The sequence below is a fragment of the Hydra vulgaris genome, chromosome 04 (genome assembly GCF_038396675.1).
Source record: "Hydra vulgaris chromosome 04, alternate assembly HydraT2T_AEP".
NCBI classification, from domain to species: domain Eukaryota; kingdom Metazoa; phylum Cnidaria; class Hydrozoa; order Anthoathecata; family Hydridae; genus Hydra; species Hydra vulgaris.
The window spans coordinates 28,898,871-28,925,673 of NC_088923.1; the positions used below are offsets into that span (position 1 = coordinate 28,898,871).

Consider the following 26,803-nt stretch of genomic DNA (forward strand, 5'->3'; position numbering starts at 1 on the left):
ACAGAATGAACTTGGAATATGTCTTTGATATTGCTTAGTATAGGAATCATTTGGATTTAATTCACAAGGGTCAATTGGTTTGATAAAACTATCAAAGTCTGCATATACTACAAACGGATCTCTTATTGATTTATTGTGATTAATAAATTGCATTGTTGAAAATAAATTGCATTGTTGAAAATAAATTGCATTGTTGAAAATAAATTGCATTGTTGAAAATAAATTGCATTGTTGAATTTGGTGGTGGAAGTTCGATACGCACTGAATCATGTGTTTCACAATACGGTTTATGATTAGATTTTTCAGTATTAAATCCTAATAAGCAATTTCTACAATAGTATTTTTTCAATGTTTATTAGATGTTTGTGATGAAAGTAATCTGCTTATACTTTTTATTAAACATGGTTGTTTCATCATTTGAAATAAATAGTAAGTCTATTAAATATTTGCGATCATTATTCTTTGATACATGCAAAATATGAACTTCTGAATCTTCATAACCATATACATTGACACTGATATCTGTATTGTTCTTCTCAAATTGTGTAGTTTGATTTAATGATACTGGAAATTCTATTTTATCCCAGTTTATTTTTTCAGCTTGATTTTTTAAGCTCTTTATCTACTCTTCCAGAATTTTTATCTTTAGGATTTAAAAATCTAGCAACACACCACTTAAAACATTGATTATCTTCATTCTAAATCTATTTTTTGAATAACATTTTTAGTTTTGCTTTTTTTGTATTCCACATAGAAACAGAAAAAAATTAGAGAAAATCCAAAAGTTAAAACAAAATTCTCTTGTTATAAAAAAAAATTACAAAACAAAAATTGCTTTTTTATTTTACCAAACGCTCAAAGAATACTAGAAAAAATACAACATAAGTTTTTAACTTCCCTAACGCATAAACACGTAAATTATTGCATTTTAAGTTGCTAAATTTTTATCAAGTGGAATGTATGATTTAGCTTTATTAGGATTATACTCAATAATATTTATATCCATATTTTCAACAGAAACAAATCTCCAACCTGATCCTGCCTGTTAATGTAATGATAATGATTCTAAAATTTTCTGCTTTGATATTTCATAAAACTCATCTAAATCTGTTGATTCTAATACAACTTGATTATTCGTTCTAAATAGAGCAGTTGTGATTATAGTTTCTCCTGTTTTAATATCAGTACGCTCCATTTCACAATAGAGAACTTTATAAACCTTTAAATTTATGAAGGATAAAGCATCGTAATCTTCTATCCCTTTAGCTGTAAATTGTTTTGTCACATTTTTAACAGATGATTTCTTTAATTTAAATTCTATTGGTTTTCTAATTCTAAATTTATTGTACAACTCTACAACTTTCTATTTTAATGCTTCAATCTTTTCATTATCTGTTTTTTTAATTATATCAGGAACATAAGACATAATCCAATCTGCAATAGAATTGTTACTTGATTCTTTTTGAGATATTGCTGTATTAGTTGCAATAAAAGGTGTAGGAGTTAAAACTGTTGAAGATGATATATCCGGAATATGTTTGTCTAAAATATTTATCTGTTTGACTGATGTAGATTGTAACGCTCTTATGAGATCATTTTTACCATTCTATTATAATATTTCATTTTTCGCTCTTTTGATTTGTTTTAATTTGTTTTAATTCTCTGACATTTTTATTTTCCATTTTTTATATAGCAAGATTATTTTTTTATATTTTTATTTTCTTTAAATAATTTTTTTTTTTAAATCTTGTTATATTTTTGTTCCATATACAAAAGGTGTAGAAGTTAAAATTTCTGAATATGTTATATCTGGAATAGGTTCATTGAGTATACTTTCCATTTTTTATATTTCAAGATTTTATTTATTAAAAATATTTACAAAGCACATGTAAATATTTTTTAAGAATCCTTTATTTTTTCAGAATTTTTTTTTTTCATATTTATATATTTCAATTTTAATTATATTGAAAATTTGTGATTTGGGAATGATAAATTATAATCAACGGTTACAGTACATTATGCTTAATCAGGATATCTTTCCTGATTAAGCATAATATACATATTTTTTAAGTCGCAATGATCAAATATTGAAGCATTAACATTTTGGTCTCCATCCTTATTTGTTTGAAATCCAACAATAATGTATCTTGGTTTTTTCAGGAGATGTCTTTACGCTCAGTCTTCAAAAAAATGCAGTAGATTGTGGAACAGTTATAGTATCACACTGACGCGCGCGAAAAAGTGACACTTCCTTACTGGAAGTGTCACTTTTGATTCAATATAGTTATAAAGATTAACCCTTTCTATATCTGATGGGATCACATGTGGTATAAACAATGATATTTTATTAAGATTAACTTTTCCTGCAGCTACAGCAGCTAGTTTAAAAATTGCGTCATCACTTTTTCTTACAAGAGTTAGTGCATGTTTAAATCCATAAACAACTTTGTCGTATTCATCACAGAATCCAAAAATGTGTCTTAAAGGTATGCAAAATGAAAATGTTCCTTTTGTAGTTGGTTTCTGAATTATGTATGCTTGTCTTAATGCAAACCCTAAGTTATCAGCAAGTACTGCTGTTGTTGCAGTATCTTTATACCACAATTGATTTAATCCTTGTGCTAATTTAAAGTCATTTGGGTATTTAAGCTTCCTAACATTGTAGTTGCTTGTCCTGGATGATAAATAGTTTCTATATCTTGGTTTGATAATTGGTATGATATTTGACTAAATAAATGCATAATACCATTATTTGTAAGCGTCGCTGCATCTGTATTAGCATAAGCTGTTTTATCTGTATTAGCATAAGCATATTTAACAAGTTGTCCTTCAAATAAGAGAAAAGCTTCAGATGGAAGTGTGTACAAACTTTGTACCTCAACGTTGATTCTTATTTCTCCAGTACTATTTAGATTCGTACAAACTACTGGCTCATCTGCATGGAATTCAAATCTTTCAATTCTATTATCCACAGTTGGCATTTCTGTAAAATTTAATACTTTGGATGTTATCATTTTGTTTTTTTATATACAATATAAAATTTTTTTTTTTGATTGACAATTATTAAAAAACTATTTGTATAAAAAATTATTCAAGTCTACTACGCAAATCAAAGACTGCGTTCTTTTTTAGCTAGATCTTCTATTCTTATAGCATTTTCATTTTATACTTTTTTAACTGATCTTATTGCAGACCCCATCATTATTTTATTTATATTTTTATTACATCATCTCCATTATTTTTTTTTAGATCTTTTGATCCATTATTTATTAGATCTGTAGATCCATTATTCATTAAATTTGAAATTATTTTTTCAATTTTTTTATCAGCAGCAGTATTTGGTTGTGAAACTATTTTTGAAGATGCTTTATCAGTTATTTGTTTTCCTTTTTCAACTGCAGCATTTCTAGCAGCTTCTATTGCTGATGTTGAAAGTTCTTTTCCTGCTGATTTAGCAGCAGTTATTGCAGTTTTTTCTAAATCACTAGCAGCCAACTGCTTCAACATAGCTGATGATACTCTTGTTACATTTGACGCTTTTATTTGTTTAAATAAATCTCTTATACTTTTAAATATACCACTTCCTCCAATAACATGTTTCTTTCTATATCTCTTATTATGAATAATTAGCATTTTTTATTTTTTTTATATGCACCGAGATGTAATTTATAAATTACTTTGTATTGCTTTATACTGTGAACTATTTATTTCGCCTTGCCATAATAATTCATCACAAATTGCAACAGGTTCATTTCATGATCCAGTATTACCTGCTTTCCATGCAGCTATACATAATTCAAGCATTTCAATTAACGCATTAGGGTCGCTAGGAAGAGTTACAGTTTGTATTCCTGTTCCTTTTGATTCACACTTAATATTTTTTCTTTTATATCTCTCCAAATAGGGGCTATTATTTCTCTGTATTTTCCACTCCAAGATGACTTTGGTTTGTATGGGTTTTCAGTAGTAGTTGTATCTGTTTGTTTTAATATATTTCAATAAATTTTAAGATCATTTTCATTATATATTGCCTTATTAGGATTAAACTTTGTTATCAACTCCCAAAGACCAGGAATACCATAATGTATTTCACCATCAATAATTATATCATCACTAATATGTATTCGCTTTTTTCCATTATATAATAAATCATCTTTAGAATGTATTCCAAATGTAGTATCTGTAGGCTTTTTACTATTAGTATACATTCTTAGATAATCTGTTGCAATTTTTCCGAGCTTCATAGCTTTATTTTCTTCATGAAATGGCAATAGTTCTTTAGAATCAGATTTCATTATATCTCTATTTGTTTAATCGGCCATTATTCCAAGATAAGAATTTGAAAAAGTGAGTGCAAATTTATTAGCTTGATCTTGCAATTTAGATATGTTTTCTTTTATTCCATCTTGACTATCAATTAATGGCTTGTACAATTTTTTTAAGTCTAACTGTAAATTAGTTTCACCCATCTTTTCATATAAATTATTCCTCAGTATTCTTTTTTTAATATCTAAGAATTCTTTAACAATTTGATCTCTTTTTTCAGGATCTTCAATTTTTAGTAATGATATTTTGCTTTTTTTATGAGAAAAATAAAAAAACGCAACATAACTATGTGTTGCATTTTGACGTTTTAGTTAAATAAATTATTTTGTGTTTTGATGTTTACATTTTTACTAAATGTGCTTTGGAGTATATTAATTGCCTCATCTCTTCCTTGTTTAATTAATGATTCTTTAGTTTGTTTATTAATTAATTCTTTTGTATTTGTTCTAATTTGTTCAAGCATGACTTTAAATTTTTCAAGTTCACTAAGTGTTATTTTAAATTCACTTTCATTTATAAATCCATCTACTAAAGCTTTAGAAATATGGTCACTTATTGTATTTATTTTTGAATCAGCAAATACTTTAATCTTTTTATGCTTTTCTGCTTTTAAATTTAATTTTTTATTAACTTGCCATCCTATTAATGATAAAACACCTGCTCCTAATACTGTACCCTCATATGCAATAACTGCTGGTACTGCAATTATTGTTGCTAAAAAGCCAATTCCAATAGTTCCAGGTGTCACAGTGCTTGCTAGTAATGCATTATCAATTGCTGAAATTATTTTTACAGCCCTATGATACTTTTTACTTAACATATTTCTCTTTTCTCTCTCACGCTCTATTTCTTTTTGAATCTGAATAATTTTATCTAGACGATATATATATGTCCACTAATAATCTCATTTTCTTTATTTGGGTATAAATTATTATATTCAATTTTATTAAGTAAAAAAATTATTATTTTTTAAATATTTAAAAAAAAAATATTTACAATAAATTAACCAAACATAATCTTTTTTTTTAATCAATACATCAGAATTACAATTATTAACAACATTTACTACAATATCATCAACAGTCTCTGATATTACAGAATTTTGTAAACTTAACATTTTTAATTAAAGTTAGCAATGAAATGTTAAGTTTACAAAATTCTGTAATATCAGTCTGTAAAACGCAACACCTTCATTAACACCAAACGTTAAAAGAATATATTGATGCGATAAAGATTTTATTGCAATGTCATTTTGTGCAAAAATTTCATATTTATTCTCATTTATTAATACTGAAGGGTGCTCTTAATCTTTGTGTACCTTAGAATGTACTTTAAGAAGTATTTTTAGAGGCTCATCTGGTTTATATTTGTTTATAAATTTATGTAATGGTTAATTATTTCTTGGCATTTTATTATACATGTTAAAAAATTTTAAGAAATCAGAGAATCATATTCAAGAATGAAATATTAGCAAATGGTGAATTTGGTTCTAATAATAAACCTGATCCTGTTGATGTATATCCATTTCCACTACATAAGTACTATCTGTCACCTACAGAACCTCCTTTACTCTATGGTCTCAAATATAAACCATTTCCTGCAGCTATCATTTTAACTCCTTTTCCATTCTTTTTTAAGTACACAACACCCCTTCCAGCAATTTTATCAACCATAGCTGATCCAGCTGCTGAACCTACTCCTGTTAATAAACCTATTGCAACCAAATATGGTTGTTATAACTACCATTATTTTATCTTTATATTATTTTATTTTAACTCAGAAATTATGGATATGTTTATGGTTGAAATAAGTTAGGTTATTATGGTTAGTATAATGGTTGAAATATGATATGAGAATATGGATAGGTTTATGGTTGAAATGACTTATGAGATTATGGATAGTATAATGGTTGAAATATGATATGAGAATATGAATAGGGATATGGTTGAAAAAAAATGTGCCCTTTTTATACTACTTGCAACTTTTAGTGTTTAACTCCAACCTGAACAATTGCTACTAGTATGATTGCTTCATGATGCCTAATTTTCCAGACATCTTTAATTGGAAATTTAAATGGTTCTTATTGTATTGGTATTGAAATTTTTAAAGTATAAATTATCCATTCAATAGTAAAAAGTTATGTTTACATTCCAGGAATTTATTATCAAATAAAAAATATTATTTATATATTGTATTCTTTACTTAGCAATTGCTTCATATGCTAATTGCAAATGTTCCTCAGTGTTTTTCCCCAATGATTTTTAGTGTTTTCTGATGAGAGGAAAGCAGTAGCTCTAGTTTTTGTGAACATTATTTTCAATACAACTTTAATAGATCATTCAGAAACGCTGTTAGCTGCTGCAAGGTTGGCGATTATTTTGAAGAAATTTTATACTGGTCAATATTGTGATGCTAGGCTTTATCATTCAGTTTACTGAGTTTTCATTCAGTTTATCATTCATTTCATTCAAAGTTTATCATTCAGTTTACTGAGATCTAATAAACTAAACTAAGAGTTTGTTTTTATTAATAAGACTGATTTTACTTTAAGTGTGATTTTACTAGTTTAAAGTTAGGAGTCTTTAGCAAGTTTGTTTACTCTGAATGCTTGAACAGATCAGAAACTGGTTTTGAGAAGAGCATATTTACAACATGTTTTGCTCCGCTTGCACCTATTTCATTGTTTATTGCATTAACTCCATTTAATATTGTTTCAGAATACAGAACATATTGTCTATATATTTTTGTGTACCAATATGTAAGGAAAGGCACAGCATAAAGTAAAGATGTTATTAAAAACCAGAAAAAATAAGAAATTAAGATATTTTCTGCCATTGCGTGAACTTCTTTTATTTCATTAAATGGCAATTCAATGAAGATAAATTTAAACTTGTTCAAGTTCTTGTTTAGGACTATCTTTTATATAAATGCGGCCATGATGGCCAAATTGCAAGCCGGTGAGAAAAGGTTCTTATTGAAAGCTTTAACAATTTTAACACAACTTAGCAAAGAACATTTGCAATTAGAACTCCAAACTGCAAGAGACAAATTATTATATTTATAATTTTAAATGTCAATTCATAATGAGACTGTTAAATCAGTACATAAATCTTGATAAAATAGATTGACTTGCATGGGACTTTTTCAGAACATAAGTACATAAGAGTCAGTTTCAATAGTTTTTTGTATTCTTATCTTGGAAAAATGATTTGATTATAAGCCATCTTGCAAATTTTTACAATTGATGTTCTAAATTTCTAAGAAAGTGTTAACATTAGATTGATAACATATTTTACTTACTTTCAAGAGTCAATACTACTTTCAATTACATTCCAGTTTATTTGTTTAAACATTTTGTTTTCTAAGATTTTTACATTGCAAAGTTTTTCACAGAAATGTTTGCAATGAATGTCTCCCACATGCATGCATACTGGAAGTTTATCTCTTTTTGATTTTTTACTATTTGTCATTTCTTCTATAGTTTTCTAATATAATAAATATATATATATTTACTACAATAAATATATATATTTACTATAATAAATATATAAATATATATATATATATATATATATATATATATATATATATATATATATATGTATATATATATATATATATATATATATATATATATATATATATATATATATATATATATATATATATATATATATGTATATAAATATCAATTATAATAAAAATATATATATGTCTCTACCATAATAAATATATATATATATATATATATATATATATATATATATATATATATATATGTATATATCTACAATAATATATATATTAGGGTGGTTTAAAAAACAACTTTTTTTAAAATAGTCTGCTGCACTTAACTAAATGTGTTCTTTATAATACAAAAACACTAGGTTTGAAATTTTTTTGAATAAAAAATATTTTTAGAGGTGCCTCAAGACTCTTAAAAATTTGTCAGGTCCTTAATATTTTGAAAAAAAAAGTTTTTCTGAAGTATGTCAACCTGGTACTCAAAAGAAGTGAAATTATATAAAAACTTCAAAAATAATAATTAATTTAAATAAAAAATGTTTAAAAAAATTATTTTAAAAAAACTGAAAAATATTGACTTTTTTTATTTTCATCTTAAAAACAATAGTTTTTAGGCGATTATATCTAAAAATAAAAAAAATATATATATATATATATATATATATATATATATATATATATATATATATATATATATATATATATATATATATATATATATATATATATATATATATATATATATATATATATATATATATATATATATATATATATACATACGAGGTGTGTTCAAAAAATACCTCAAATTTTGAAATTTTGAAGGTTTGGAGATGGCGATTGTCTGCATTTTTTGTTGTTGTTGTTGGTATACATGCCCCTAAAGTAAAATAAAATTCTCAGCTATATTTATTGTTTAGTTTGTCTGTGGTAGTCGCTAAGGTTCAACGTGTTTTTATGAGTTCGGTGATTTTTGCTTGTTCAAAAAATGGAAGAATTGAAGAGTCAAAGAACTTATATTAAATTTTGTGTAAAAAGTGAAATAAAGTATAAAAAAGTGTGCGAAATGTTGCAAAAAGCCTATGGTGAGTCTGCTATGAAAAAAACAAGTGTTTACGAGTGGTATAGGCTTTTTCAAGATGGCTGCAAAGATCTTCAAGATGACGAACGCTCCAGTCGACCCAGCGCGTCAATAATCTATGAAAATGTGAAAAAAGTGGAAAAAATGGCTATGAATGATTGTTGAATCACAATAAGAGAATATTCAAATATTTTAGGCATGAAACAAGTGACAGCAAAATTCATGAACATTGAACATTGAACGCATGAACATTGGTCAGGAGCTGCTAAATGACGTCAATGACAATCCAAGTTTGCTTAAAAGGGTCATAACTGGTGATAAAACATGGGTGTACAGTTATGACATTGAAACCAAAGCACAATCGTCGCAATGGAAGCACCCTGAATCACCAAGACCAAAAAAAGCACATCAAGTTCGATCAAATGTTAAGAATTTGCTTACTGTTTTCTCTGATTATAAAGGCGTAGTTCATCATGAGTTCTTACCACAAGGTCGTACGGGTAATAAGAAGTATTACCTTGAAGCTATGCGATGTTTAAGTGAATCAATCCGAAAAAAACACCCCAATTTATGGCAAAACAATTCATGGCTTTTGCACCATGATAATGCACCTGCTCACTCGTCGTTGCTTGTTCGTAATTTTTTACCAAAAACAACACCGTAACCATGCCCCAACCTCCATATTCATTAGATATGGCTCTGTGTGACTTTTTCTTAATTCCAAAAATAAGAAAAAAAAAGAAAAAATATTTGATATGGCTTTGTGTGACTCTTTCTCAAAAAGCTGTCGTTTCAAATGCATAGATGACATTAAAAGCGCATCGCTGAATGAACTAGAGGCTATTCCAAAGATCGAGTTTGAGAAGAGTTTCAAGGATCAGCAGAAGCGCTGGCGCAAGTGCATAGTATCAAATGGGGACTACTTTGAAGGAGCCAACATTAATGAAGACGAATAAAAAAATATTTTTTTCGCAAAAACAAAAATTCCGGGTATTTTTTGAACACACCTCATATATATATATATATATATATATATATATATATATATATATATATATATATATATATATATATATATATATATATATATAATGTGTATATATATATATATATATATATATATATATATATATATATATATATATATATATATATATATATATATATATATATATATATATATATATATATATAAATGTTACGTATAAAATATAGACATCTATGTAAATTTGTATTTATTTATATATATAAATATATGTATACAAATATTTCATATTATATTCATATATATATATATATATATATATATATATATATATATATATATATATATATATATATATATATATATATGTATATATATATATATATATATATATATATATATATATATATATATATATATATATATATATATATATATATATATATATATATATATATATATATATATATATATATATATTAGGGTGTTTCTTATTTGGGGTTAAAATTTTTTTTGTTTTTCAGTGGGCCACCCACTAAAATGGTTCATTTTGGTGAGAAAATAAATGTGTAAAAATTTCAAGCGGGAAAAAAATATTTTTACTGGGCGACACCAGCCATTGAAATTTAAGGCATTTTTTACGATGCGCTTTTAGTCAATAACATAGGAAAAAATCATAAAACTGATGGAGACTGGTGATAATGACTCATTTACTTGGTACACATTTATTTACTTATTACATGCATTAAAAACATCCATTTTCTGTCATTGCATTTCTACTTATTTATTAATAGACAGCAATAAACATGCTTTTTTACTTTGATTGTAGGTTTATTTAAGACAATAGTTACTGTACGAAGATTAACCACTCATGAGAGTTGTCTTTTTTCTGTCAGGATGTTTCTGTCTATATTTTTGAACTACCATCAACAGGAACTGCTTTTGCTCTTCGTTATTTCTATGTTGTCTATTATATTCATCCATTAGTGCTACGCCATGTTCTGCAATGTTGTTGGCAACCTTCATGCTTCGAACAATGGACTTTACAGTCTTGAACTCATCATCATGTTCCCATTTGCTCACACTGTTTTGAAGAAAGTGTGATGGAAGTCCTGTGATGCTGAAAAATCTTCATGTATTAAGCTTGACAAAGTCCTCCAGTTTCTTTTCTTGGATAACTGAGCAGTCCACAGTAGCCTGTTTCATAGGTATCTGATCTGAAACATTGTTCAATGCTTGGACCACTTTTCTGGTTTGAATTCCTTCTTTAAACCTTCTGCTATCTTCTTGCGGTGTTTTATTTGTTCCCTTCAAATGGAAGATGACCAAGAAGTTGTAATCCCGGTGTTAATACAAGTGCCGCCGCACGATCACTTAATTTAACCACATCTAAGTTAGCCGCCAACTTCTCATTCAGTATATTTTTCCTGCCACGTCAAGGATGTTTTGGAGCAGGTGTACCAGAGGTTGATGGCTCAAGGTCATCTTGGTTACCAGGCAAGGCATCTTCTTGAGTTATGCTATCTTCTTTAGGGTTATCTTCACCTTCAGATGATGATGAAAGAACAACTGTTTCTTCTCGAGATTATCTTGCCATATCCTCTCGGTCCCTTTTTCGGTTCATTTGTTTTTTGTCTTTTTCTTGATGTTTCTTGCTTTGCCCTATTTCTTATCAACTGGACCTATTTTGCCTCTCCGAATTCTCTCTCTTTGACATATTAGGAAGTCCTTATCCTTCTGAATGGTGATCATTTCCAATGCGTTGGCATGGGCAATATGGAATAGTTCTTCTAACCCTTCATTCCATTGGTCTTCCTTTTGCTTCAAATAATCTGAACGCTTAGCTTTATTCTCTTTATTTTTCTTCAACTTTTCCCATTCCTTGTAAATGTTTTCGATTTTAGGGACAACGTGCTTCTTTAATTGCACTGGTATTCGGGCCTTTGACCAAACTTCAAAAACATCATTTGATGTGGAATGTAATGCTTCCCTAATGCTTTGCTTGGCAATCTGCTTGTAATGGAAGAAAAGGGCCAACACTTTTCTTTTTGATGGAAGCATAACACTATCTAAAGAAGAGGACATCAGTCCAATAAGCCATATCTCCATTTTCTTTCTGGTAGTTATCGTTGCACTGGTTGATGAAGCCATCATTGTACAGTAGTTACAGTAGTTTAAACTGCAAAAGGAACAATTAAGCATTATAGACACAATTCTGCACACTAAAAGTAAAAAAATTAGTTAAAAGAGGTTTGTACGCTAAGCACCAACCACTTTTGTTGCATAACATCATACGCAACAGAAGTATTTTTGCGCAATACTGTAGGGTTTTTTTCAGAATGATTTTTAGGGTAGACCCCTAAAAATCATTCTGAAAAAAAAAGAAAAAAAAGTGTATTACTTTTTTATGATAATGAACCAAATGGCAGGGTGGCCCATGCAAAAATCGAATCTTCAAAAATAAGAAACACCCTAATATATATACATATGTATATTATATAGTATATCAATGAATTAATACTAATGATTTTAGTTCATCAACATATGCAAAGTTTAAAAAGCATAGTTCTAAAATGAAATCTGTTGAACAGAAGAAAAAGTTGCAGGTACTCATTTGTAGTATTAAATAGTAAAATAATTATTTTTAGTCAGAGCTCTGTCTAGGTGGGGGGTTGACTTTTAATGATAGATTGCTTGGCAAATCAAACCCACTGTCGATGTAGCTGCACCTTGTAGCAGCATAAGATAGTTGATGTTGCAACACTCTGTGTGTGTTTTAAAAATATTACAATAAAAAAATAAAAACAAAGTTACTATAAGTAAAAAAACTTTCTAGTCATCATTATTGCAGTTTTTATAAAATGATAACACTTAATGTACTTCCGTGTTATTTTAATTGTTAAACTTTTAAACAACATTAAAATGTAGCTTAATTGTTGAAGTTGCTTAAATGTTGTTGAGTGTAGTGCTGCTACATTGACTGAGGGTTTGGTATGAGGCAGCAATCTTTTCTTTTATTGTTCTTCTTTTTTTTTTTTTAATTTTTCAAAAAGCTAATATAAAACAAAAATATATTTCATTAAAACAATATTGTATTTGTATTTGCAGTTTGTAATTAATTTTCTTTCACTTAATATTAGACAAAATAAATTTTAAATTAAGTTTCGCAGAGTTTATACATCTAGAGATGTGCTCTTGAAACTATTCAGCAAGTGCTTATCAGAGTCTTGTTTTCCAGCCTGCTGGAAAGCGGCATCTGTTATCCCTATCTTCAAAAATTCTGGAGAGCGATCTGATTTGTCTAACTACCATCCCATAAGTCTTCTTCCTATCATAAGCAAGGTTTTTGAATCTTTAATTAACAAACACTTAATTTCTCATCTTGAATCTAATAACTTACTTTCTGACCATCAATATGGATTTCGATCTTCTCGTTCTACAGCTGATTTGCTAACAGTAATAAATGATAAGTTTTATCAGTTATTATTGTTAGGTTAAGGCCATCGCTCTTGACATTTCAAAAGCTTTTGATAAAGTTTGGGATGCTGGTCTTCTCCATAAGCTTTCTTCTTATGGTGTATTTGGCAACATCTTTAAGATTATTGAATCCTTCCTTTTCAATCGGAGCATAAAAGTTGTTCTCGATGGACAGCACTCTTCTTCTTATTCTGTAACTTCAGGGGTTCCTCAAGGTTCTATCCTTGGCCCTATACTCTTTTTAATTTACATCAACGATCTTCCAGATATTCTCACATCTAAGGTGGCATTGTTAACTGATGATACTACCATTTATTCTTGTCGTGATAAGAAACCAACACCCTCTGATTGCTTGGAGGGGACATTAGAGCTTGAAAAGAATCTCACTTTTGCTACAGCAAAAAGTGAGATTGGGGCTCACAGTGGCTAGTGAACTTCAATACAGATAAAACTCAATTTTTTTCAGCCAATTGTTATCGCAATAATTTAGATCTTCCTATATTTATGAACGGTGATGTACTCGATGAGTCATCTACTCGTCATGAACGGTGATGTACTCGATCTGCCATCTACTAATATTCATTCTCGTGTTACTTGTCATTCAATTAAGTCTCATCCTTTTTCTGTGACTGTTCCTAAGTGCTCCAAAAACTCTTATTTTCTAGTTTTTTATTTGAACATCAGTTCTTTGGAATTCGTTTCCTTCATCTTGCTTTCCTGATTCATATAATTTTCAATCCTTTAAGTCGTCTGTCAATCGTTATCTTGCTCTACAATTTTCATCTTTTCTCTTCCAGTAACTTCCAACTTTAATTAGTGGTTGCTTGCAGCCTCGTTGGAAGCGAGGATGTTTAAAAAAAAAAAGAATTCTATCTTGCACAGTGAAGACGGTATTGTTTTAGAAAAATTAATTTTAGGAAAATAATTGTTTTCTTTATAAAAAAATATGCTTTGCATAGATTGTGAAGCAATTTTATTTCATCTCTCCTTCCTAAAATTTTGCAGTTTAAAGAAGGACCACTGTTGTCAAATGCTTTGACAAGATTTTTGTACTTTTCAAGAATGAATTTAATAAAAGAATTGTTCAAGTCAGGTGAGGTAGACTTTTCAGGTCATAAAAAATCAATGACCAACTTCAAAACTCTGTCCAGAACATGATGTTGACATGAAACATACTTATTATCAAATCCAAGGTCAATAAATTTTTTTTGTAGTCTAGTTGCCTTTTTTTTTTTGTAGTTTAGTTGCTGTACATAGTTGCTGTACCATTTTTTTTGTATTAACAGTAGTTGTGTTTGTTATAATCATTTTTATTCCATAAATCAAAAGAGTCAATAATTTCAACCAATCCATTAAAAATCGTTTCTGCTTTACCATCTTTTAAGACAAGAACAGCTAATTTTACTTCTTATGTACCATTTTTCAGAACCACTACTTGGTGTTCATTATAGTTAAAATATTTCCATCAAAATGGAGGAGTTTTCATTTTTTAAGTTTTTTGCTTCTCTCATAGTTACTTTATATATTGATAAATGATTAAGTCTATATCCAATATCTTTAACTAAAAAACTGCAAACTGCTGCAACTTTTCTTGATGATAACTTTGTTGCTGTTGATAATTTTAAAACTGATGAAGTTGTGCAATACCTCCTCTTTCTGGAGTTAGTATTGGGTATTGGTGTGTCAAAACATTCATCACCACAAGTCTTAATAACCATAGTACTAGTATTAATATCTGTATCTTCTGTAGATGAGTTTTCATTTTGGATGTTTCTGATTTTCTTTGATGGATGAATTTTGTTGGGTCAGCTACTTTATTAGAACAATAGCTCTTCCTTGTGTTTCTATCTGCATATTGTAAAAGTCTTTGTCTTCACTTGTTAGCCACACACCGTTCAAATCAGTAATATCAAAAAATTGAGTAAAAGAAGTGTTGACTGTTTTTTTTCGGTTTTCTTAAATATTTGTTAATTAAGTTCTTTGATTACTTATATGACATTCTAAAAAATAAAATGTTTTAAAAGTAAAATTATACCATAAAAAGTAAAATTATACCATAAAAAGACAAATACTTGAAAAATATGCGTTTTCAAAATTTAATTATCTTTGATTTGCATGAATGGTAATATTACAAATATATTATGATTTATTACTATTGGTTGATGTTTTTAGAGATGACTTTTAGTGTGTATTTATTCTGTTTTGTGATTTATTTAATATATATATAATATACCCACCCAATATAACATAATATCTATTAAAATAGCTTAACATTAATGTATGATTGCTGTGGTGGGTGACTTTTTTTAAATTAAATCAAATAACAGATATATTCAAATAACCCCTGGTGACAAAAATTTTGCACAAAATAAACACAGACAGTAATAGTACAACTAAAAGTTTAATGATCAAAAAATATTGTACAGAATATTAAACAATATATTAGTTTTTTATTTTGGGACTGCAATAATGATTTCTCGCCATTACGACGTACGGCATCAACTTTTTTGTATACATGTTCACACATGCGTTGTACAAGATTTTTATCAATTTTTTTTAAACAAGAATGGATTTTTTTTTGCAGCTGATTTTCACTTTCAGCTTCCCAATTGTTTTCATACATGTAGCCTTTAAGGATTGACCAGAAATCTTCAATTGGTCGTAATTCTGGGACACATGCTGGATTATCAAATTTTGTTACATAACTAATATTTTTCTCATCGAGGTAATTGGTCACACTTCTAGCATAATGTGAAGAGGCCAAGTCAGACCAGAATACATAATTACCATCACTGTGATGTTTGTTGATAAAAGGAATCAATCGTTTGATGATGCAATCATTTTAGTACACTGTTTGGTTAATTGCCAGTCTCGCAGGAATAATAAATGGTTTCGAGATTCCACGAGGGGATATGGTTATCCACACAAGAATTTTTTTTCAAATTTGCTTTTGCGGTTATATTTTACATTTTTTGGTGCATTTTTTGCGTCATCTGAATAAAATCCAACATTCGAATTTTTATTTGTATGTTTAAATGTAAAATAAGACTCATCGTCAATGACAAAGTCACGGTTTCTGATTTTGCGGCAAATTCTTCCACAGTTACAGCTGCTTTAACTGTTTCTCAGTGCAGATCAGGGATTTGTTTTTTCTTAAAATAACAAATGTTTGTTTTGTTTTTTATTGTTTTTACAATGTAGGAATGATCACACTTGAATTTATTTGCAATTTTTCTTGTTGAAGTTCCAGACCGGTTGTTCAAAAGACCTTTCAGGCGATTGATGTTCCCAGCAGTCATAATTTTCGGTTTTCTGCCTGATCCAGGCTTACGAGACTTTGGCTCATTGTTCTTCCACTTTGCCATATAACGTTTAATGGTTCTTTTGGGGTGATTAGAGGCAACAAAATACTCTACGGTGCTCTTCGTTTTAGCGTTAGGATGCAAATTACAATAGTTGTACACTTGTTCAATTAATGTAGTCGACTTCATTTTTGGATAACTTTTTTATTAATTAATCTAAGTAAACAAAACTTTCAGTAAAAGATATGTAACACTTAATAAACAAAATAACTAAAAAATTAAGACTGGATAACTAAAAATTCAATAAGTTTTAGCTTATCAAAGACTGTGCCAAATTTTTGTCACCAGTGGTTAATATGCATATATACTAATGCTGTAGTGTTCCACTAATGCTATAGTGTTTCCAAAATTTCATAAAAAGTATTAAAAGTCAACACCATAATATATATATATATATATATATATATATGTATATATATATATATATATATATATATATATATATATATATATATATATATATATATATATATATATATATATATATATATATATATATATATATATATATATATATATATATATATATATATATGTATATATATAAACACACACACACACACAAACACACACAACCCTCAGGATTAAGATAAACTATTAGAGGTTGGTGTTAGAAAATTTGACACAAAGGGTTTACCGTAAAATACGTATATATATATATATATATAAATTTTTATATATATATATTTATATATATATATATATATATATATATATATATATATATATAAATATATATATATATATATATATATATATATATATATATATATATATATATATATATATATATATATATATATAAAAATATAAACATACACACACATACACACAAACAACCCTCAGGATTAAGATAAACTGTTAGAGGTCAGTGTTAGAAAATTTGGCACAAAGGGTTTACCATAAAATGCGTATATATATATATATATATATATATATATATGTGTGTGTGTGTGTGTGTGTGTGTGTGTGTGTGTGTGTGTGTGTGTGTGTGTGTATATATATACTGGATTTTGCTAAAGCTTTTCATAAAGTCCCATTAAAATGTATGGAATCGAAGGCAATCTTCTCAATTGGATAAAAGCTTTTCTACTCAACAGGTCTCAACGAGTCATCCTTGGTGACACTCAATCGAATTGGTTACCTGTGACAAGTGGAGTTCTGCAAGGATCAGTCTTGGGTCCAATTTTATTTGTCATTTTCATCAATGGTCTGCCAGATGTAATAAGCAAAGAAAACAGTTGTAAGATCTACGCTGATGACACTAAAATCCTAACCATTGTCAACTCAGTTGCTGCTCAACTTCAACTCCAATCAGATGTTGAACAAGTTGTTCATTGGACTAAATCTTGGCTCATGGAGCTAAACGCAAAGAAATGCAAGGTCATGCACTTTAGCCAAAACAAAATTAACTCCTTTCAAGTACTCAATGGAGGAATTAGGCTCTTGCTCAATAATGAATTGAACTACATTGGAAGCAGCCACCTCTGAGCGTGACTTGGGAATTCAAATTACCAATGATCTTAAAGTAGACCCAATCCATCATTGCCTCATGTAAAGCAAATCAAATGCTAGGCATCCTAAAACACACTTTCCAATCTTGTGATGCTTCTTTATGGAAATAAATCTACTCCACCTACTCCACCTACATCTGTCCTTTACTTAAATTTACAATTCCAGCTTGGAACCCTCATTTGGTGAAGGATGAACAAACTATTGAATTAAACAGCGCAGAGCCACAAAAATACCAGACAAACTGAAAAAGTTAGACTACTAGTCCAGATGTTTAAAACTTGGTCTATCTTCTCTAGTTGAACGTCGTAAACAAGGTGACCTCATCCAAAATTATAAAATTGTTAATAACATCGACATAGTCAACTGGCACTTTCCTCTCATCACAATTCCATCAAAAGCAAATAACAGAGAAAGACTTCCCCATGAAAAGTACAGCAACAATTTAGTTCGTTTCCACTTTTTTAACAATCATATTGCCAATGCATGGAACATGTTACTAAAGAAAGTACTTGGTTCTCCAACTGTCAACAGTTTTAAAGCGAGCTTCAATAAGCTCTGTTACTACAGCTTGCAGCTTTCCTTAGTAAAAGTTGCAATATGAGCTTCACAAAAACTAACTGTCATCTGACAATATATGATTTGTATTTTGTCAATTGTTGTAACAAATATATACTACTACTACAATATATATATGTATATATATATGTATATATGTATATGTATATATATGTATGTATATATATATATATATATATATGTATATATATATATATATATATGTGTATATATGTATATATATGTATATATATGTGTATATGTATATACAGTAGTTTAAAATTATAAAATCTATAATATAATTATTAGTTTTTGCTTATTAAAATTATTAATTTGTTAATAAATATAAAAAAGATGCATACGCATCACAACATTCTAACAAAAGCATATGCAAAAATCAATTTTTTATTTACATATTAAAAAAATGTGCAATGTTCAGTCAACATTATTCCAGGCATTACTTTCTAAAGAAATGCAAGATGATAAACATTCTGTTATAGCATTAGATGAGGAAATAGTAGGTAATTTTTTTCAGTTTTTTGTTTATATTTTTATTTTTGTTGTGTTTTATTTATATTCATATTATATAATATATATAGTATGTATTAGGGTACATCAAACCCCTTCATGGGTTTAATTCCTAATGATTCTATAATGAACATGTTCCTTTGGTGTTAAGTAGTTACTGTGTGAAATATTATAAAAATATAATTATTCCTAATAGGTCCACATGAAGCACGAAATATAGTTTATTGCAGCATTTTTACGATATTATTGCAAATTTGTATGTCTAACTTAGCATGAATGAAGAGTTTTATAATTCATATTCTCTTACTTACTGTAGAATGTTTCAACTCTATTTGTGTTTTCAGGAGTTAGCAACCACTGTACCAATAGCATTGCACAATCTACTGTGAAGTTTATGCCAAAAAAGACTCGTCAGAAAAGTTCAGTGTTTGGAATAGGAGCCGGTATTACAGAAGCAGTTGCAGAGATAACTGGTTGCAGATTACCGACAAGTGAACAAGTGCTGCAATGCTACATGTTTCATCAACAAGCTGGCCTGTCTATAAAGCAATCAAAATGTGACAGTGCAAAAATTGTGTTGAAGCAGATTATTCCTTTCTTCAAGAAAACAAATATTCCAATAATAACAGAAATAAAGGCCTGTGAAAAAATCATTGCACCGTCTGAAAAGAATGCAAAACTTTGTGAACTTCCTTTAGATCATCGTTCATCATTATCAGCACTTGCCAAGCTTGAACAAATGTCATAAGAACTCAGTTTGACATTTCCACTGTGGGTAAAAGATGCTGAAAAAGTCATGAAGAATAACAAAGACATAAAGTTTTTAGAGTCCATGAAGACAGCCCGCACAGCATTATTTAGCTCCCATGACAAGAAATTAGCAAATTAAAGAAATTAGCGAGTAGCTGCTTCTTCTGCCCTTAGTCTCCTTTCTCCTTGCTTTTGCAGTCGTGCCTTCTTGCTGGAACCCATGACTTCCGAACTTCAAAAGCAATTTCTTACGCCTGGACTTGTCTGCTGTGGCAGAAGATTTTCACATTTACTTTCATCACTACTTAGTGATGAAAGTAAATGTGATATCAATAGTCCTTTCAAGACTTCTGAAAAGAAACTGGTAAAAATGCACCATCGAACCACTCGCACTGGAACAGCAGCTCATATACCTTATAACATTCTTAAATCTCCAAAAATTGTGGCTTGGGCAGCAAGAATGAAAGTTTCACCTGCACAACAGTCTGCACTCACTGAGGTCATTATTGAAGAATCAGGAGGTGATGCTAGAAAAAATTGCTGTATCTTCTGCCACAGCAGACAGGTCCAAATGTATGGTGAATGAAGAAATTGCTTCTGAAGTTCGGAAGTCATGGGTTCCAGCAAAGTATGCTTCCCTACACTGGGATTCTAAACTGATAAAGAGCCAGGCAACACATGGCGACAACACCAATGTCAAAATTCTTGGCATACCTGCTTATCAACTAGAAACAGATCAACAATCTGGAGATATCATCACTAATGCTACAATACAGTTGTTGCAGTTATGAAACTGTGCTGAGTCAATAGTAAACATGACTTTTTCTACTATGGCCAGCAATACCGGACATGTCAGTGCTGCGTGTGTGGCCCTGCAGCAAAGAAATGGCCATGCATTGCTCTGGTCTGCATGCTGTCATCATGAGAAGTTATTTTAACACACGTTTTTAACGACTTGCACATTGAGGCATCAAAATCACTATAAGTTACTGTATTTAGTACATTTAAGAAACATTTTGACACAGTTCCTCAGTCCATTCGACCCTCGACCTTTCTCGAATGATTCACAACTATTTCTTAGATTCCTATGTGGAAAGAAAGTACAGAAGCAGCTGCTGAATCTTCCATAGAGCATCAGCAAGAAAACTATAAAGAATTCAGTGAATTACGTTTGCTGTACCTTGATTTAGAAAACAGATAGTTTCACTTTCGTTGACCGGGTGCAGTCCACAAAGCACGGTGGATGTCTGAAATATTGTACTCCATTAAAATGGTCCTTCTTAAAGAGCAGATCTGTTTGTTGCCAGCAGGAACAATTACCACTGTTGCACAGCAGACAAAGTTATGCAGCTTCGTCACTGATATACAGTGCCTGGTGGACAACATGTAGATCTGCATTTGATGCCCCATGGCATGATCTCTGCCTTTATAAGAACCTTCTGAAGTACACACAAATGAGTTCTGAAATATCTAAAAGCACTATAAAAGCACTGAAGCGTCATCTGTGGTACTTATGTTCTGAAATGGTGCCCCTTGCTCTATTCAGTGACATTGTTTCAAAGCCTGAATAGCAGTACTTAGCCTTTTAGAGATGAGCGTAGATTTACTTAACAATAACATTGAAAACTGGCCAGTTCACCCTTTGTTTCTGTCATTAAAGATGAAGACGATTTCTGTCAATGTTATCAATGACAATGCGGAAGGCAGCATGAAACTAAGTGCAGACTTTCTAGATGCAGCCAAAGCTGAGGTGAATTATCAGAACTTTCTGCAAATTGTTGAGGCTGACAGAAAGAAAGTTCCAAGTCTGTGCAGCTGTAAGAAGAAACGAGCAGCACCAACAGTCGAAGATCACGAAAATGACAATTGACAATATTTAACTATGTAGTTAAATATTGTCAATTAGCTACTGGGACTATGGGTATATACCCATAGTCCCAGTAGCTAAAAGCTACCTATTGTACTGTGCTCTATTCGATATTGTAAATTTTGTCATACTTGTTTGGAATATATGAGTATCCTTTTGTCCATTTGACAGTCTTTGCAGTAATTCCTGGAAGTATAAGTAATTTTGTGTATATTAATTGTTTAATGTAACCGATGCCAATAATAGTATTAATAATAGTATTAATAATAGTATTACAGTTTATTGCAAAAAATACAGATATTTGTGCTTGTTGTGGACCCATTAAATTGCCACAGAAAAATCTCAAATATTTACAGGAGTCATAATTTATGAAGTGGAACACAGGAATCATAAGGCTGAAACTGAAGTAAATAGTTAAAAAATTGTTGGGGGTTTGATGCACCCTAGTATATATATATATATATATATATATATATATATATATATATATATATATATATATATATATATATATAAGGTATATATATATATATATTTATTTATTTATTTAAATATATATATATTTATATATATATATATATTTATATATAAATATAAATATATATATATATATATTTATATATATATATATATTTATAAGTATATATATATATATATTTATAAGTATATATATATATATTTATTTATATATATATAATTATATATATATATATATATATATATATATATATATATATATAAATAAATAAATATATATATATATATATACATATATATATATAAAAATATATATATATATATATATATATATATATATATATATATATATATATATATATATATATATATATATATATATATATGTATATATACACACACACACACACTACCGTCCATAAGTTTGGATGCACCTTACAAAAATAAACAAAAGGTGTTTTAACTCATAAATAAATTTAATTAAGAGTGTCTACATTGGTCTCATAATAAAGTACTGTGAGAAGATAGTAATGGGAGATATTTTTAAATAAAGTATATTCTTAAATTATTAAATTTGTTATAATTTACAAAATAAACAAAAACATTTTTAAGCGATATCCACTTGTATTGTAAAATAAATAAATTTTTAAAATAAGATTACTTTTTATTTTGTCTATTCTCATTATTAGTTAAACTTTTAAGCTGAGTGTGTTATACGATATTTTTTTTTCGGTTTTAAAAAGTTAATAAATCTATAGTTTTTGAAAATTAATGATTTGATTGATTTTGAACTATCAATTTTCGGTAAGAAAATTTTTTTAACTTTATTTCTCATTTTTTCAAGTTAATATTTTTATTTTAGTATTCTTATAAGATTCGTTATTTAAAATGGCAAAAAGAGGGCAGATAAATTTAGAAAAATATATAGAAATTTGGACCCTTCAAAATTTAGGCTTTTCTAATTAAGAAATTGGTTGACGCCTCAGCATTTCAGAGAGTTGTGTTCTTAAAACAGTTAAGAGAAAAGTAGAAACAGGGTCTTTCTGCAATTGTAAAAGAGTAGGGAGACCTCGTTCTACTACGAAAAAAGAGGATAAGTACATAGTAATTAATTCTTTATGAAATCGTAGACGCACAACGCCAGATTTTGCAGCTGATTTTAATCAACATCATACCACATATGACGGTGAAAAGGTGACTTCTTGAAGTGGGGCTTAGAGGTTGTGTTGCTATTAAAAAACCACGTCTTACAATTATCCATAAACAAAAAAGATTAGTCTGGGCCAAAGAACACAAGAGTTGGACGCTAGAAGAGTGGAATAGAGTACTTTGGTCAGACGAATCAAAGTTTGAGATTTTTGGTAATAAATGCTGGTCATTTGTTCGTCGTCGGGTAGGAGAAAGAATGCTGGACAATGTACTATGCAAGTGGGATCAATCGCCAAAATTGACGGGAAAATGACAAAAGAAGTCTATTTAAAGATTTTGAAAAAACATGTTTTGGTCTGTGGAACCGAATTAATTGGCGAACAATTTGTGTTCCAACAAGATAACGATCCTAAACACACTGCTAAAGTGGTTAAACAATATTTAAATGAAAAACAAGAGGAAGGATTGTTGAAGGTCATGACTTAACCACCGCAGAGTCCTGATTGTAACCCAATTGAGTTACTGTGGGATCATTTAGATCGAGAAGTCCGAAAAACTTCACCAAGGGCTAAAAATGATCTTTGGGAGGCAATCCAAAATATATGGAAAAATGTTGATGAGGAATATTAAAAAAAATTTATTAATCGCATGCCACATATCTGACAAGCGATAGTCAAAGCTAAAGGTGGCCATTTTGACGAAAAGATGATTTAAATAAAAACATTTTATTTTAGTTATAATTTTTGATATTATTATTATTTTTTTGTTTAAAACTAATAAAAAAACATAAAATTATTGATTTGTTTTATTAAAGTCACAAATCAAAATTATTCTGTCACATTTTTCTCTTAATATCTGTAGTTGTCATAGGTGCGTCCAAACTTATGGATGGGAGTGTATATATATTATAAATTTTAATATTTTATTTTTAAAAATGTTTTCTATATTTTTTGCAAAATTTGGAACAATCTTTGCATAGAAAATAACTCAGAACTTATTAGTGAGGGAGTACAAGTTCATTCAAGCAAGCTTTTGGTACTTAATCCTTTTTTGTGCTATTTTTTAATTTCATAGATAAGTCTTTATCTAATTATATGTTTGTTTTACAGAAATATATAGATTCTACTGCCAAAGTCAGAATCGGTATATGTCAATTATGCAACAAGTAAGTTTGAAAGAGTTCAACATTCATTTATTTATTTCAGAGCAGTCTTAATGCAAAGCAAGGTATATCACTCAAGTATTATAAATATATACAATAAAATAATTATATAAAGCAATCACTCCACAAAATATCATCACTAAGTGTCAAAATGTTGTGATAATATGAAATGTATATTTCATTGTTAACAATCCGTCTGATGCTCTCCGTTACAGAATATACCTAAAGTATGCAAAAATAACAATCATCAATTTAAAAATTAATTTAACTATTAAGCACCTAATAAAATATAAAAACATACTCGTATGTGCATACAATACATTATTGTTTTAATATTTTCTAAATTTTATCATTATTAATTTTATTTTACTTCTTAAGGCCCTTTGTTTTCTAGTGGATATCAGTCCTTTCATACTTATATCTCACTCTGCTACATTCTTTTTTAACGTATTATGCATCTTTAAGGTGTTTACTGCTTACTTAGTGCAACTTCACCAAAAAGCATAACATTTAAAAACAATTGAATTAATAAAATTTAGAATACACTTACAATTATAAATTAACATAAAAATTTAATAAAAATCCTTTAAGTCCTTTGTTTAAATCCTTATTGAAATATTATAATAAAAATGATCTTATTAGTAAATTGGTCAATTTGGTACTCAGCTCATTTAAACACAGTTAATTTTCCAGAGTATTTATAAATGTCAAATACAATTAAGGTAACCATATCTTTTTTGAAATAGCAAATAACTGTAATATTTTAAGAAATTCTTTTAATTGAGGTATGGTAGCACCACAAATGTTTTCAAATACATAAAATAAATAAAATTTGTTATTAGACCTGCACGCTCTACCTATTTACGATGCATTTTTATTGCTATTATGTATGCATGTAAGTTTAAAATAAGTTAAAGATTACTGCTTCTATGTTAAATTAAAAAATATATTATTTTTATGCTTTTATTTTCTATGGTTTAACCTTTATTTACTTTATCATTTGTTAAGTTCAATTCTCTTTTCAGTTTATGGTTTGTTTATTTTTAATTTTCTTTTTAAATTAGTTTGGTTTTTTCAACACATTTTTAAAACACACAAAGTTTCAAAATATGAAAAAACTCTGGCCAAGTTGTCAAAAAAAAATTATTTGCCTGGTCACAATAGGCGTGCGACAGCACATCTCTCCTGAGAAGGCTTGATCTATAAAATGCAATTTCTTATTTTCAAAAAAAATTTCTTTTTTAAAAGAAAAAAAAAATTAAAGTTTTTGTGATGCTTTTATTATATATTATTACTATATATTTTTTATTATCTTTAAGCTAACCTGTTGCATTAAAAGGCAAAGAATGAAGATGTTGGCAACCCAAGTTTTCATTTTTTTTTATTATATCCTTATGACTTTATAAAGTAAAAAATACAATTACAGACACAAAAATTATAAATTACAAAAACAGACATTTAAATTATTATGTATTGCAGTCCACAAGCTTTCGAATTAGAAGAGTTTTTTCATTAGAATCACTTTTTGAATATTTTTTCAATAATCTCTGAGTTTCGATTTTCCAATAAGATAATGACTTTACTAATAATGGGAGTAGTTACCATGAAAAATTAGAACAAAACTATAGTGTTGTTTTTTGATGAAACGTCTTTAAAGCAACATCTTGATTATAACAAAAACAAGTCAAGATCATTGGAATTCAATCTAATGGCAAATCAGTAAACCAAGTTCTTGTATTTATGATCCGGGGATTATCAACAAAATGAAAACGACCAATTGTATATTTTCACAGTAATACTACCATGTGTTCAACCAATTTAGCTAAAATAGTAAATTACGAAGAATAAAAAATTAGTAGTTAAAGCTCTTTTTGTCTGTTTCAAGACAAACTTTAACTACTAATTTTTTATTCTTCGTAATTTACTATTTTAGCTAAATTGGTTGAACACATGGTAGTATTACTGTGAAAATATACAATTGGTCGTTTTCATTTTGTTGATAATCCCCGGATCATAAATACAAGAACTTGGTTTACTGAGTAAT

General features: G+C 28.5%; 1 protein-coding gene across 3 annotated transcripts in view; it reads left to right on the forward strand.

The window, feature by feature from the left end:
- The window catches only part of LOC136079732 (uncharacterized), a 112,059-nt gene that overhangs the window by 53,298 nt on the left and 31,958 nt on the right, over positions 1-26,803 (forward strand). For 2 of the 3 annotated variants that reach the window (XM_065795999.1, XM_065795997.1), the window contains exons 8-11: positions 12,451-12,523; positions 19,266-19,347; positions 24,577-24,632; positions 24,707-24,762. In XM_065795999.1, coding sequence (XP_065652071.1) covers positions 12,451-12,523; positions 19,266-19,347; positions 24,577-24,632; positions 24,707-24,762 — 267 coding nt within the window. The remainder of the gene's footprint in view (positions 1-12,450; positions 12,524-19,265; positions 19,348-24,576; positions 24,633-24,706; positions 24,763-26,803) is intronic. The other variant, XM_065795998.1, reaches the window with a different exon arrangement.